This window comes from Embiotoca jacksoni, unplaced genomic scaffold (genome assembly GCF_022577435.1).
Source record: "Embiotoca jacksoni isolate LCO1_2020_lvr unplaced genomic scaffold, fEmbJac1.0.p SCAF_10, whole genome shotgun sequence".
Taxonomy (NCBI): domain Eukaryota; kingdom Metazoa; phylum Chordata; class Actinopteri; family Embiotocidae; genus Embiotoca; species Embiotoca jacksoni.
This window is the reverse complement of record NW_027185230.1, coordinates 8,687,372-8,701,609: the sequence shown is the minus strand read 5'-3', so window position 1 is coordinate 8,701,609 and position 14,238 is coordinate 8,687,372. Positions and strand designations below refer to the sequence as shown.

Genomic DNA, 14,238 nt, shown 5'->3' with positions numbered 1-14,238 from the left:
TTGACAGAAATGAGTTGTTTGATCAAAAGAGCTTCAGGGAAGCTGGAGATCGTCTCAGCAGGCACCGGATGAAAATCAACTTGGCAAGTGGCTCGTCAATCATAGCGCTTCACCTGAAGCATGCAGGCAATGTAGAGTTAACTCTCAGGGTTTGACAGCGAAAATGAGTAGATTCAGATGGATCGAAATGATAAAGAGTCACATGAAACATTTAGGGAGTTGGTTATTGTTTGTCGTTTTGTTTATTTAAAATCTGATATTACTATTCAGGTGCATTTTAAACAAGTAAAATAACTGTGGGACTTTTTGTTAAGTAGTAAGTGTCCCTTCACCATCCTTAAGACCTGACTGTTCCTTTTATTCAGTCTTTCACTTTTAGGGCTGGGTTTGTTTAACTGCTGTTTCCGGATCACAAAGGCACTCAATTACAGCAGTAGGTTCTGCCCTTCCTGGTATCCACAAAACAAGATAAGGAGAGTGCTGGTCAGTGTCACACAAGTTCTGTCTCTGTTTCAGTTAAATGTGTTGCATAATGTGGACAAATAACTCATGAAGTTCCTCTTACATTTTGTTTGAGGATTTTGGTAAAACCCAATAGAAACAGAGTTCAAATGTACATACATCTTTATCGTTTCTGTTTTTATACAATGCTCTTAACTGTAACTAATTTTAATACCCGACTGCCTCAGTATCTTGCCTGCTGATTGAACAACACATTGACTGCCTGTATGAAAATCATGAGACTTTCTATACCAGCAAACTGGCAGGCAAATCCAGCCCTCCTCCGTGTAAACAAGAAATCCTAACCACGACACCATATGGGATGTGTCCATTATAACTTCAGCGAACTCCTGTGTCATGTTTCACTGCGTACCGATCTTAGTGACAGACATACAGTAGTGACTTATTCCTGACTTCTCGGTTGCCCTGAAAATTGTGTAACAGTAAGCCGCCCAAGACCTGATTCATCATTCTGTGTAAGGATTAATTCAGATAGTCGTCTAGATAACAGTCAAACATGTCACGAATACAGCAGTTGCAATGACAAATACAAGTAGTCAAACATTTCATGTGAAATAGCCCAAACATGCAATAAAATGTACGACTCAATGTTCTGGAAATCAAAGCAAAACTGCCCATGTAATGAACCCTCGTGATTCGTGACCACCTAATATGTGGAGTTTTCATACATATCTGCCGACACAGTTTTGTTTATAAGGACATAACTGTAGTGGCTGGGAGTCCTCAGAGGACTGCGACTGAAAGGTTTCTCTGCTGTAAACTAGAGGTTTTGTTTACATTTAGTGCTTCTTAACAAAATGCTCTGTGTGTCGTCTTTACTTGCACAATTTCTAATTGACTTTAACATGCTTACCACTGTACATGTGTTGTAAGGGAAAGTTTTCTCTGAGCCTGTATTTAGTTTGATTAATTTGACCTAACCCTCAGCTCACAGACTTGGCAGGACACCTGGTAGACTCGTCTTTCCTTTTCACATGTTTCTGTTGGTGTTCAGCTGAATGTTTTTTTTTTAACCAATCTGTTATTTCCAATCTGCCAGAGGACGATCTCAGTTTACAACACCTCTAAAATAGTATCTGAACTCATGCCATAGTGCTTTGAGGCCTGGATCACTAGAAGCTATAGATATCATGTGTATGTGTATGTGTGTATGTGTGTGTGTGTGTGTGTGTGTGTGTGTGTGTGTGTGCGTGTGTGTGGTATTTTTCACCTCCTCACTGATCTATGCTAATGACCCTGTGGCCTCTGCTGCAGTGCTCAGTGGTCATCCTAGCTGTGACAGAAAGGACTTTTATAGCCCTGCATTTTTCCACCAGCTGTGCAAAATGTATTGCCGTGGTTGCATTTGTGTGTTTGCCACCGAAGCTATTTGCACCCTGTATCGCTATGTTGGCTGATTGCTCTCCCAAAATAGGGTACAGTTTGCCACTACAGGTATTTATGGAGTCAGAGAGTTCCCCTCCTTGTCACGTGTAGGTCAATCGGCCATGAGGTCAAATCTGATACCGTACTGCATCCTAATATGCACAGGTGGTTGCTGGGAGAGCTGCTGACTAATGCACCCGTGTTGTAGACATGTCGGGAGCCGTGCCTTCAGATCCTTCCCATTTTCTGCTATCAGAGCAAGGAAACGTTTACAACCTGCTTCTTTAATATAATTTTCTCTAAACATGTTCTCTATTGTCTTCAATATTGTTGATTCTCCTGGAAATATGGTTTTTTTTTTGCTATGTTGCATCTTTCCTAGTTCCCATGGGTTGTGTGTTTTTTAAGCCAGCTCTTCTGTATCTTGTACCATCAGACTGCTGTGTTGCAAGATAGTCTCTGTATGAGATCATTCTCCAAGCTTTCTCTCTATCTGAGCAGCCTGTCAGTGATACAAATGTGGGGCCATTTGGTTTGCCGATGTGTGTGTCAGCGAGCATGTTCACTTTGGATGCTGCTTACGTGCGTGTGCGTGCGCGTGCTCACATATGAAAACAAATGTTTTGCGGGGGCCACCGCAGAGCCAAGAAAACATTCTCTTCCTCTGAGAAACATTTCTCACATTTAGGGCATCTCGGCCATTTTGACAGCAAAGTAAGATTTGCTAATGCGCCTGTTAACGTCTGATGACCGCTTACAATCAGCGTGTATTATTATTATTATTATTATTATTAGAGCAAAGGTAAATCTGACGCAGCATAATTTCATAGAATGTATTGAGAGAGATGACCTGGTAGCCGAGTTGTTCCTGGTTTGATTCCCGGCTGGTTGGACCTTTACTGCGGGTCTCCCCACATTACATGTCTATCTCCTACATTATTATCAAATAAAGGCATAAAAGGCCCACCAAAAATCTAAAGAAAACACAAATTTAATATCTTTAAGTCAGTAAAATATTTTTGATGATACTTACTTGGTCTACTATATTATGTTTTTTCCCTCCCTTTCTAATTTACTACTCTAGCATCTTTTGATTTATTTCTCCTATTTGGTTCTTTGTCCTCCAGGTCAACGAGTGGAACAAAAACGACGAGCGTCTGCTCGCTGCGGTGGAACATGGCGAGGTGGAGAAAGTGGCATCCTTACTTGCCAAGAAAGGTGCTAATGCTGTAAAGCTGGACAGCGAAGGAAAATCAGCGTAAGCATTCTTCGTATTATCTGCACAAAGCATGCACAAACGTGTCTTCGGTGCAGATTTGGTTCGTAGTTTTTTTTTTTTTAGAACATATTTGTGCTGTATATTAATTCATATCTTTGCGTAATCAGGGCATGAATCCCTTTAGATCAATAGACACGACTTTTCCATGGAGACAAGAAAGTAAAGTCACAACATAACTTCTGCAAAAACAATGACTTCTACAGAGCAACTCGTTGAAATTTAGAGAGTCAGTCTGCAGTGACTTCTCCAGGATGAGTTTGGGGGGAAAACAGAGTCAATGCTGCAAACTCAGAAGCCAGAATAATGTGGAGCTGACAATGATTTAGTAATATCTAATAGGCTGCACATTACAAAGGTTGGATGAGGAATTGCGTGATCGTAGTTAGGACTGTTATTACAATTATTTCAGCTTACCGCAATTTATTTTGCATAATTATTCAAATTGTTTCCATTCATCTGTATAAAAACAGCTGGATGAAACTAACAGCAATGTCAGATTTTCATCACTATTTCCATGTTGTTTTCTACCATTCGAGGTTTGTCACATCTACTGCTTCTGCTGTGGTTTAATGGCACAAGCAAAGAATTAGCGCCATCTCAGTACATTCTTTATTTAGTTTATTGGTACCTGTCAGTGTCGGCCGTTTCTTTGTATATTTAGGTTGTTATTTATGTCATATCTTCCCTGTGAATTTTTTTTATACAAAGTCTAAAGGACAAAAAGAAAATTACTCTTTAAACGATATATGCCAATGATCAATGACAAGAAACAGGCTCTTCTCCTTCAGAAGGTGTATAATTAATCTATGGCTTCGGTTTAAACTATAATAGTGGCATAAAATAAACAGGAAAAGACAGCCAAGTCATTATTTGCAATGATCTTGGATGACAATTAATCGTCAACTAAAATTCCACCATCGTGACATCCCTAATTTTGGTAAATGAAGTGTCCAGTAAACCTGTAGTCGCTGTGATTTTTCTGTTGTCTTTACAATTTAAAAATTACACATTCCACTCCAGTATACGCTCAAGTCCTCAAGTCCTCAAGTCCAGGGTTTATGTAACTCCTTTCATGCTCCACCGCACAATGTTAAAGATGAATGGCCAATCTAAAAATATGTCTGTTTCTTCGTTCTTGAAAGGTTGACATTTTGCAACTATTCCCTCAGCCTCCTTGGCATTCAGTGTTTTGAAAGCCAGCTCATTTTCTGCAGAGGCAGCGGAGCTTGCCTCATCAGCTGAGACTGTTGATAACACAGAGGCTCAGTGTTAATATTTGACCTCTTTCTTTTTTCTGAAACACAACACCCACTGACCTCAATGTGTTGAGCAGCTCACCCAGTGCCAGGAACATCAAGACACACATGCAGATTTCTCACATGCTGAAACAAACCCTCAAAAGGTTTAAAAAAAAGGAAAAAAAAAAAAAAAAAAGTATTCCACCACTAGTTCACATCCTTGACCTTCTCTTTGTGTGCGAGTACAGCACAGAAACACGCAGAAAGATGAAGACTGGCAGCCTTTGTAAATCATGATGAATGTGGTGGTTTGGAATCGCAATGCTCCAATCTTTTCAGGGGGCACAAAGGAGGAGTCCACACGAAAGTATCTCTATGGTGATAAGACCTGATTGAAAGAAAAGTGGGCATAGTTGTGAGCACGTGTGCGTGCGTGCGTGTGTGTGTCCTACGTACACTAAGAGAAGGCTGAGCATGTGTGGTGGTATTTATTTATTTATTTATTTTCATTCTGCTCGCTGAGGTGGAAAGGGCTTGTATTGATGTTCTGCTACATACATGCACAAACAGGCACGAACAAGTCAGACAAAGAGCACTTTTTGCATAAAGGCTGATATTAACTTATGACATTCTTGGACACAAGGCAGTGCTTTACCTGTAATACTTAAAATAACACGGTTCAGTGGGTAAGTTCATGTCGTGAAAACTGTCGGCACACTGTAACATTGCCGGTATATTGCTCCTGTCTCATTATGGCGGCTGCTCAATTCCTGCTTTTTTGTTAAAACCTTAAAAGTCCCATAATATGTTAATAATCTCGAAGATTTTCATTTCGATAAATATCTGTTAAGTTTCTGGTTCTAGAGGGGAGGCGGAGCCGTGGCAACAGGCTCACTCCTCTCCTCAGTGAGGAGGGGCTCTGCTTTAGTCTAAGAAGACATCCGTAAACACAGCCACAATTACAACTTATCACTATCGGTGCCGTCAAACAAAACTGAAAGCTTCAATATTCGGACTTCAAAGGAATAGTTTGACATTTTTTGTTTACACTATGTAAATGTCTTGTTGGGGGTCAGATGAGAACATCTCATTCATCCCAAACTGTATTTATTTATGTATTTTTTAATTTAATTTAAAAAAAAAAATTGTGTGTGTGTGTCTATAGTCTGTGTGTGTGTGTGTATTTATTCTAAAATAATTATTTTGTATCTATCTTATATGTATTTGTAAATTTGTTCATATTGTGTGCACTTTTTGTTTTTTTCTTGCTGCTGTGACGACCGAATTTCCCGACTGTGGGATTAATAAAGTCAATATTATCTTATGCTTTCATGCTAAATATGAAGGCTACCCATGCTCTGTCCAAAGGTCATACAATCTACCTACAAAGCCACCAGTTAACACAAAAAAACAACGGCAAAACAACAGACTGTAAAAAGTTGCTGAGCCGGCCTAAAGTTAATCCCCTGCAAAACCACAAACAATTGTTTTTTTCACTTTGGTTTTTGTACAAATTAAAGAAATACGATTTCTTAAAAAATCTTAGGGCTAGAGCTCCATATTTTACAGACAGATGTGAGAGTGATGCAATCATGTTATCTAATGTTAGGCAAGAAAGCAAATATATGTATTTCTGTAAATGCAGAACCTTTTCGTGTAATGCCACTTCGTAAAGACAGCGAGGGATCAATATTCAGCATTATCTGATAGGACTGGCAGAAAAGGGGAATTTTTGACAAAACTTTCAATTTACTCTCACGAATGTAGCATGAGGTCATTATTAATGCTGCACAATTCTTTGTGTATAAGCTGTAAAAAGAGAAACATCTTTTTTTTCCCCCAGCTGAAAGTGAAAGTGCTGTGTTTCTAATTTGTTCTTTTCTTTTGGTTTGTGTGTGTAGTCTTCATGTAGCAGCTGCTCGTGGTCAAACAGACTGCCTATCTGTCATCTTGGCTCATGGAGCTGACCTGTCAATCACTGATGCTGCTGGTATGTATCCTAATTATAGAATATACGAGAATTGTTTAGACTCTTCTGTATTTGTGCATGAATATGATACATTTGTTCTTTAAATACTGTAAATGATAAAGTATAATGTATTAATCTTGTCTGGCACTTAAAACTAACTTAAGATAATATTTTAGGTCCAATTTATACAAAACAAAACTCAAAAGAATTCACATTTTTATTTCAAGTATGACTGTACCACTTTGTCACTAAAATCTTTGGCCTCATGAAGCTCTTAACTAAGGTCTTTCTTTAAAACCATGCTCAGGTTTTACTCCCTTACACCTGGCTGCCAAAAACAATCATGTGGAGTGCTTCAGGAAGCTCATTCAGGTAAGGTGCCCCCAAGTGAAGGAGGCTTTGTTTCTATAAAATCCCCGTTTTTAAGGTCCTGGGCCACCACTCATTCTTAATGCCCTGAACTGTACAATAAATACAACAACTAGCTGCAGGCTATCAAGCCAGATATTTATAATAACACGCAATGTGGTCCGACAATAACAGAGTGGTATTTCGTTGAATGCAATTTCTAGATGTATTTTACACCAAAAAGCACTAGAAATATGAAACTAAGAGTGTTTTAAGGACAGTGTGTATCAGTGTCCCACAGCAGGACTTTGCTTTGTCTTGGATGCATTACTCAGAGCAGCAAATAAAAGAAGGTGTGAAAGCACATGAACCAGATGAAACCTACAGTCTGACCATTTTGTTAAGATGCCTGAAAGCAGTTTCGCTGCTTCATTTCTTCAGTCTGCTGGGTGTGTGTGTGTGTGTGTGTGTGTGTGTGTGTGTGTGTGTGTGTGTGTGTGTGCGTGCGTGTGTGCGTGCATGCGTGCGTACAGATCAGCAGATCTTAGCAAGAGGACAAACACACACAAACACACTCTTCCTGCTCTGATCTGCTGACCAAACTATCTCATGACTGTCAGCAGCAGCTCAGCATCCCGGCTGGTCTGACATCCACGCTAGTCTTGCTGTCTGCTCGTACACAGCACAAGTTGTAATGCATTTTTGCCCGAGTTTTTGTTAGTTGTTATCCGACTTGCTTTAGTGCTGTCAATAAGTAATGCCACTATTCATAACATTTGAAGGAGGTAGTAACTGTTTGTAAACTATAAAGAGAAAAGAACACAAACATGTAACTGCTGTAATACATTGTTTGCTACGCGTGTGCATCTCCGGTAAATTTAATCTAACGTCGGATAAAAAAAAAATTAAATTTAAAGCACCAGTGATAAACATATTTTGCCATCAGTTGTTTGGAAATTCCTTTATGTGTGTACTATTTTTCTTAAGAGATCAAACAGCTGACAACCAAACTGTTCCATGATAATATGGTAGTTTGTGTTATTTGGCGTGTTTGTGGTCTCTCAGTGAACTGTAGGGATTCACTACATTGGTAATATACACAGCACTAGATGTATTGCATGTCACAGACACCTGTTTTATTTAACAAAACAACTTTCCTGTTACAATCCTCCAGAGTAAATGTCCAATCGATGCTGTAGACGGCTCAGGAAAGACCGCTCTCCATCACGCTGGTGAGTGTCTCTGTAATCTGAGAGTTAATTATATAAAAGTGCTTTTATTGAAGGTCGGTCTGCTTGGAGAAGGACGTGGGAAAATATCTTGCGAGATTAGGTTTAAGATCTAACTTTATGTGGATAAAACCATCTACCATATTTGGAATTAAGTGATTAAACGTCATTTCGGCCCAGTTAGGTTCAATCGAACATAATCCTGTTTTCTCATTGTCTGACTCTTGTTTTATTTCATCCTCAGCTGCCAGTGGGAACATCCAGATTGTCCAACTGCTGTGTGAACTCAAAAGTCCAATCAACCTGAAAGACGCAGTAAGTATTTTTAATATTACTTCCATTCTCTCCTCCCCAGACTTATTTTTCCTGGCATGATAGAAGGAGGCTCTGAAACAGAACTAAGACCACAAATATGCTCGACCGAGTCTCATTCATATCACTTTCTGCCGTGATATTTCCAGGGAGGAATTTCTTGAAAGGATTCACTTTGCGCTTTGGCTTTCTTTTGTGTTTTTCTGCTGTCAATCGAATTTCCTTGTTTTTAGTGTTGTCTGCAACTCTGTATTCTCTCTTGAAGTTTATGAAGAGATTAAATGAAATATACTTTAAAATGGAAATTAATTGCTCAACCGTTAATCTGCGGTATGTTGGATCTTCGTTAACGGACATTTCCTTTCGTTTGTCCTGTTTTAAGATTGATTACTGTACATTGTTTGTTTGCGTGAAGTAGAAGGTCAGCGTACTGTGGGAACTCAAGCCGCAGACATGTGGTCTCCATTGCAGTGACGCTCCATGCCTGTGGTTTTTACCCGGTTGGGGAGCGTGAGCCCAAAATGTTGTACGTGTGTCTGTCTGTAAGCTTGTAAAAGAAAAAGCAAAGTGAGAGAACGGAAATCAAAATGTCGCCCGTTTCTTCTAAATTTGTATTATCACGTTCGAGGGGGATAGACGTTGATGCAGTGATGCGACATGCAATCGTGAGCCTCCACGGGCGTTTTTACTTCTAAGCTGCGCGACCAAATTTTGCATTTCACTCAAAAATGTGTATTTTCTAAATTTACACGTGAAAGACGGCAGTCATGTTGTTGTACTCCAAAGAAAGTGCTTTAACGCCGTTTCCCGTTGGAAGCAAGGGAAAGTGTGATGTCACTTTGATCATCTGCAAATGTGTGTGTGAGGTTTAAGCAGCTCTGTCTCCTGTTGGTGGACATATGCTGCAGACAGAGAAACTCAGAATTCATCTGGAACATATTGCCGTTTCTGCTCTGAGCGGAACATGCCAGCTTGTTGGCCAATGGACTGTAGCGTATCTGTACCTGATCTACTTTTGACTTCAATAAACACACAGCAAGACGTAGAAAGAAACGGAGAAACATCTGCCTGGTCTAACATACAGTAAGTCGGACAATGTTTGTAGAAAATGATTTATGTGTAAATTGTGCTCAGAGACTGTTATCCGACTGTAAAACCATACGCTTGCTGTCGGAAAACAACATGACACAATTCATAAACACGGCCTCGTAATTCTTTTTCATCCGCGCGTTGGGTTTGGATTGGTCAAAAGCTCTTGGAAAACAATAGAATAGGCAGCGGTAAAATGTTAATCCATTTAGGGGAAATTCTGGATTTTTTTTTATTTTTTTTTAACTTCACAACATTTATTTAATATTTTCAGTTACTAGATATTTTTTATATTGCAATTTTACATACATATAAGCTTACAAAATATGATGCAATGATATACATTGAGCTGTCCTCCACCTCGAGCAGCTACAGCATTAAAATGCTGTCTATGGATTAATAATAACTATTGTTATAATGATCTAATTATATATATTTGTGTAACACTACGGTATTTTTTTATGCTTTGAGTACTTTCACTTTTAATATTTTAAGTATATTTTACAGAGAACACTTAACAGACTTTTTACTTAAGCAACATTTTCAGAGCAGGATTTTTACTTGTGAAGACATTCTTACATTATAGTATTGATTCCAATACTCCATAATCAGAAATAAACAAGATTCTACTTTCTTTACTCGACAAAACGGTTGATAATACAAGAAACAGCCACAGAGTGCTGAATATAGCGCTGCAGTAAAATAAGAAACAAAATCTAAAAATACAAAAATCTAAACTGCTGAAAAACTTGATTATGCATAAAGTGAGCCTGTAGTATACAGTGAAAGTGCAGACTATTACAAAGTGTTAGTGGTTATCATAGCTTAAAAGTTTACTTCACAATTCTGTCTTCTGTCCTGCTTTGGGGAATGAATGATGAATAGCCCGAAGAGTTCGGCATGGCAAAATTACAGTTCGCAACGAGATAAAAAATAAAGCATGAGTAGATATTCAAACAAAGTATACAAGGAAGTAACTTAGTGAGTGCTTTAATTAGTTTCACCAGTACTGGAGTAATTAGTTTACTGGGTTCAGGTTTGTAGTAATGATTCACAGCCTGGGAATGAGGAGCTTGTTGGGAGTGGGGGTGGAGGTGTGTGGGGGAGGGAGGGGGAATAATATATTCACTTTCACAATTCACAATAGATTGATGATAGATTTTAATTGCAGTCCAACTACAGCAACAAGATAAACAATACATACATTTAATCTCTGCTACAGTTTGACCACAAGGGAGGATTCAGAGTTTTTGGTTTGGAGATTAAATTGTTCATATAATGAATCTTTTGGATCGAAAGATGCCGTTACTCAAAATACATTAAGATTTAAAGCCAGTTTCAACTCAGCAAATGTGTGTCCAAGTGCAATATTGACAATATTGTTCCATGAGAAGTGCATTCGGCTTCAAACAGAGTCATGTTTTTTTTGTTTTTTTCTCCGTATGTTTTTGATCGACAGGCCTCTCAAACTGTAACTTGGTTGTGATTGTTGCTGCATACTTTCCCCACCTCAGCTCTGCCCAGGCGATACACTGATGCCCAAATTTGGGTAATCTAGCTTTTAAACAACTGACAGCATGACAGCAAATTGCAAACAAGTAACACATTCAGGCACATAAGTGGTAACACACCTGCGCACCCGCATCTATCCACACACACACTGAATCTATTACACGGAGAAGAACAAAATTAGTTTTGTCTTTCAGATTCCAGAGAAGTTAAAACCCAGACTGAGCAGAGCAGACACGGGGCTGTTAAAGTCTTTAACGGAGCTCAGAGGAACCCAGAACATAGTTTTGTTCTCTGTGATGTGTGGAAACAGCAGCCTTGTAATATAAAACACACAACTACGCTGACACACTCTGCTGTTTCCCAAAGTTCTTTTAATTTTTCCAGTTGAACAAGACTTTTTTTTATTTATTTTTTTTAAACTTACACTGTTAACAATACAGATGGTTTGTGGACATGTCTGTTAATACAATTTATTACCGAGTTCTTTATTGTTTTGCATAGATTCGATATGCTGTGTTTAAAACGGCCTTCGAAGCACTCTCTCTAGCCACATTTATAATTTCCTAATTTAATATTGGCTCGGTTAAGATTGTTTTTTAGGCAGAAGCTTCTTCTAGACTGGACGCCACCCTCAACAATCTTAACCAATCGGCAGTTAGGGTTGGACTTTGGTAACATGAGGCTGGGGTTAGGTTAAGGGTCATACTTGGGGTTAGGATCTATCAATCCTGGTGAAAAATGTGGGATGTTTCATGAAGTGCTGCTGTAGTCGGCCAACTCGGAGCAATAAACTCTACTGAGCCCATTCATTTAAAACAGCAGTGCTATCATTTGGGGATTTTCCTTTGCTCATATTTCTCTCTTTCTAGAACATACAGCGCTGTAGAAAGAAGAACAGCGTTGCCCTTCTCTGTCTATCTGCTGGGAAATGCATGTTCAGAGGGAGACGTTCAGTCTGTTTTCACATGAATGTGAGCTTTCTCTCACCACACAGATAGTTACCATACTCCGTGTCAAGGCCCACATCCTGATGTCATACTAGATAACTTGTATATGGGTGTGTGTCTCCATATAATTCTGGGTTATGTAGGTTTGTGGTCCCCCTATACGACGATCTCAGTCATTTCTAATGTTTTGACAACGTCTGCTCATCCCGAAGGACGGCCTCACTTCCTTGCTGTTGTCAGCCAAACACAGCCATGCTGAAGTCTGCAGCGCTTTGCTGGACTGTGGCGCTGAAATCAACACGTCCGACAGCAGCGGCAGGTAAAAACGCCGTCAGCACACACGCACACTCAGACACCGAAAATGTCATGTGCGACTTGTTCTTGGATATTGGGTAGACGTTGAATTGTTGATCAGTGTGTACATTCGTGCATATGCACCTGGGCGCTTACGCTTCGTAGGACGGCCGTGATGCTTGCAACCGAGTCGAACGCGGTGTCTGCTGTCGAAGTCTTGGTTCAGCGAGGAGCAGACCTGTCAGCTGTCGATTCAGAGGGCCACGACGTCGTGCATTACGTCAAGCTGTCCAGCAACCCCGAAGCCAAAACTGCCCTCATGGCTGCTGTGAACAGACATCCGGTCTCAGGTGAGAGTTATGAACAAACGCACAGCACATACAGTTGAAAACAAAAGGGCAGTGTGACCCCCCCCTCCCCCACTTTAGTAAACAGACAGAAGACGGTGATGGATTGGGATTGTACATTTTATGGGCAGTTAAATGTCGCTCTACCTGCTGGAGACATGTATACTTGTTTCATCTCTTAAGGGCGTTGCATTGACGGGTTATTTCTCCAGAAGACTCACCCCGTGCCTAACCTCAGTCCTCACCCCAACTGTAACCAAAAAAAAAAAGCTTCTTGAGCTTAACATTTAATGGTTGATGCTGTGAGGACCAGCCCTTTGCTTGTTGGGTGCCCTTCAATGTTACTGTTCTCAGGCCTTTTGTCCCACAACATCATCAGTACCAATAGAAAACAAACACACAGACATACCGCCTCTGTGAGGTAGAGATTAGTACTGCACTGGTTTAAACACCAAGTCAACACTGCCATCTGTCGGAGAACTCTGGTTACTGTTCCTTTTTTTTTTTCTTTTCTTTTTTTTGTGCTATTTCGTGTCTGCTATACTCAATGAATGTTCACCTACAGTAGATAAATGTTTGACACTGAAAGAGAAAGCCTAAATGATTACAGTTTTTAACATGCTCTCCACTTTTGCTGTCCTTCCTGTGTCCTTTGACAGATGCCAAGTCTCCTAGAAGTCCTCAGGTGAAACATCAGTCTATTTTTTGATTTCTTACTCGCATAAAGGCATTAAAGTTGCTGAAAGAAAAATGAAACTACACAGCCGATCAAGTATTAATGACAAGTCCTAAATTAAATATTTGCTTACTAGAAGAGGATTCATGGGTAAAAGAGCGAAAAATGATTAATACAAGCCAACTTAAATTGTAGTTCAACGTCGGCTTCTCTGACGTGTCAGTGTCAAATTTCTCAGCTTTAGTTGCCGTTTTTTGAAAAACAAAACCTAATTCGCTCCGTAGCACTGAGTGATTGACTCTCCTTTTACTAACCAGCACTGAATCCCGCCTTTCTTTTTCTCTCTGCCTCTTTTTGCTGGCTCCTCAGCATGATCAAGTTGCTAAGCTAAGTGATGAGCGGATCACAACCCCCAAAAAACGAAAAGCACCTCCACCTCCCATTAGCCCACTGCAGGTAAACGCATGTCTCTCTGTGTACCTGTCGGCTTGTATCACTGTGCCACTCTTTATAATAATATTAATGCATGTCTGCAGTTTGTCACGAGTACAGTTTAAGAGTGTTTGTGTATATTCAATGTTTTCGGACTGGAAATTCATTTTTCTTAAAAAAAAATTATGGTGTTTGTTAGTATACTCATTTCATTTATGTACTAATCTGTCTTTTGTTTACCAAAGTTTAGGTTAAGTAAACATCTAGGGCAGTAATAACTTTTTTTTTTTAAATTGTTGCATCACTTTGTTTCATAATAAAATAATAACATTTTAAATTATGTAGACTGGGTTTTAAATTATAAACATAAAAGTAGTTACTGGTATTTAACACTGCTGATCGAATATTGTTGAAGTTTATGGGGGAAATTAATGCACAAATTGTTCACTTACTCTTCACTCAGAGCTCTGGACCCTCTTCTCCTTCAGTCATTACATCTGCCGGCACTCCTGCATCCAGCAAAAGTGACACTCCCAAGAGATTCAACTACAAGGTAATACAAAACCATCAGACACTGTTAACAAATGTAATAATATTAAAACTGCCCAAGCCATTACTTTGTATTTTCCATGTAGGTTTGTTGTTGAATGTCGTGTACCAGTCAGATCATTTCTTGCCC

General features: G+C 39.5%; 1 protein-coding gene across 2 annotated transcripts in view; it reads left to right on the top strand.

The window, feature by feature from the left end:
* The window catches only part of rai14 (retinoic acid induced 14), a 39,904-nt gene that overhangs the window by 17,128 nt on the left and 8,538 nt on the right, over window positions 1-14,238 (top strand). The window contains exons 3-12 of one of the 2 annotated variants that reach the window (XM_069163946.1): window positions 3,015-3,145; window positions 6,306-6,394; window positions 6,681-6,745; window positions 7,896-7,953; window positions 8,195-8,265; window positions 12,023-12,129; window positions 12,270-12,454; window positions 13,111-13,136; window positions 13,497-13,583; window positions 14,023-14,112. In XM_069163946.1, the coding sequence (XP_069020047.1) occupies window positions 3,015-3,145; window positions 6,306-6,394; window positions 6,681-6,745; window positions 7,896-7,953; window positions 8,195-8,265; window positions 12,023-12,129; window positions 12,270-12,454; window positions 13,111-13,136; window positions 13,497-13,583; window positions 14,023-14,112 (909 nt within the window). The remainder of the gene's footprint in view (window positions 1-3,014; window positions 3,146-6,305; window positions 6,395-6,680; window positions 6,746-7,895; window positions 7,954-8,194; window positions 8,266-12,022; window positions 12,130-12,269; window positions 12,455-13,110; window positions 13,137-13,496; window positions 13,584-14,022; window positions 14,113-14,238) is intronic. The other variant, XM_069163954.1, reaches the window with a different exon arrangement.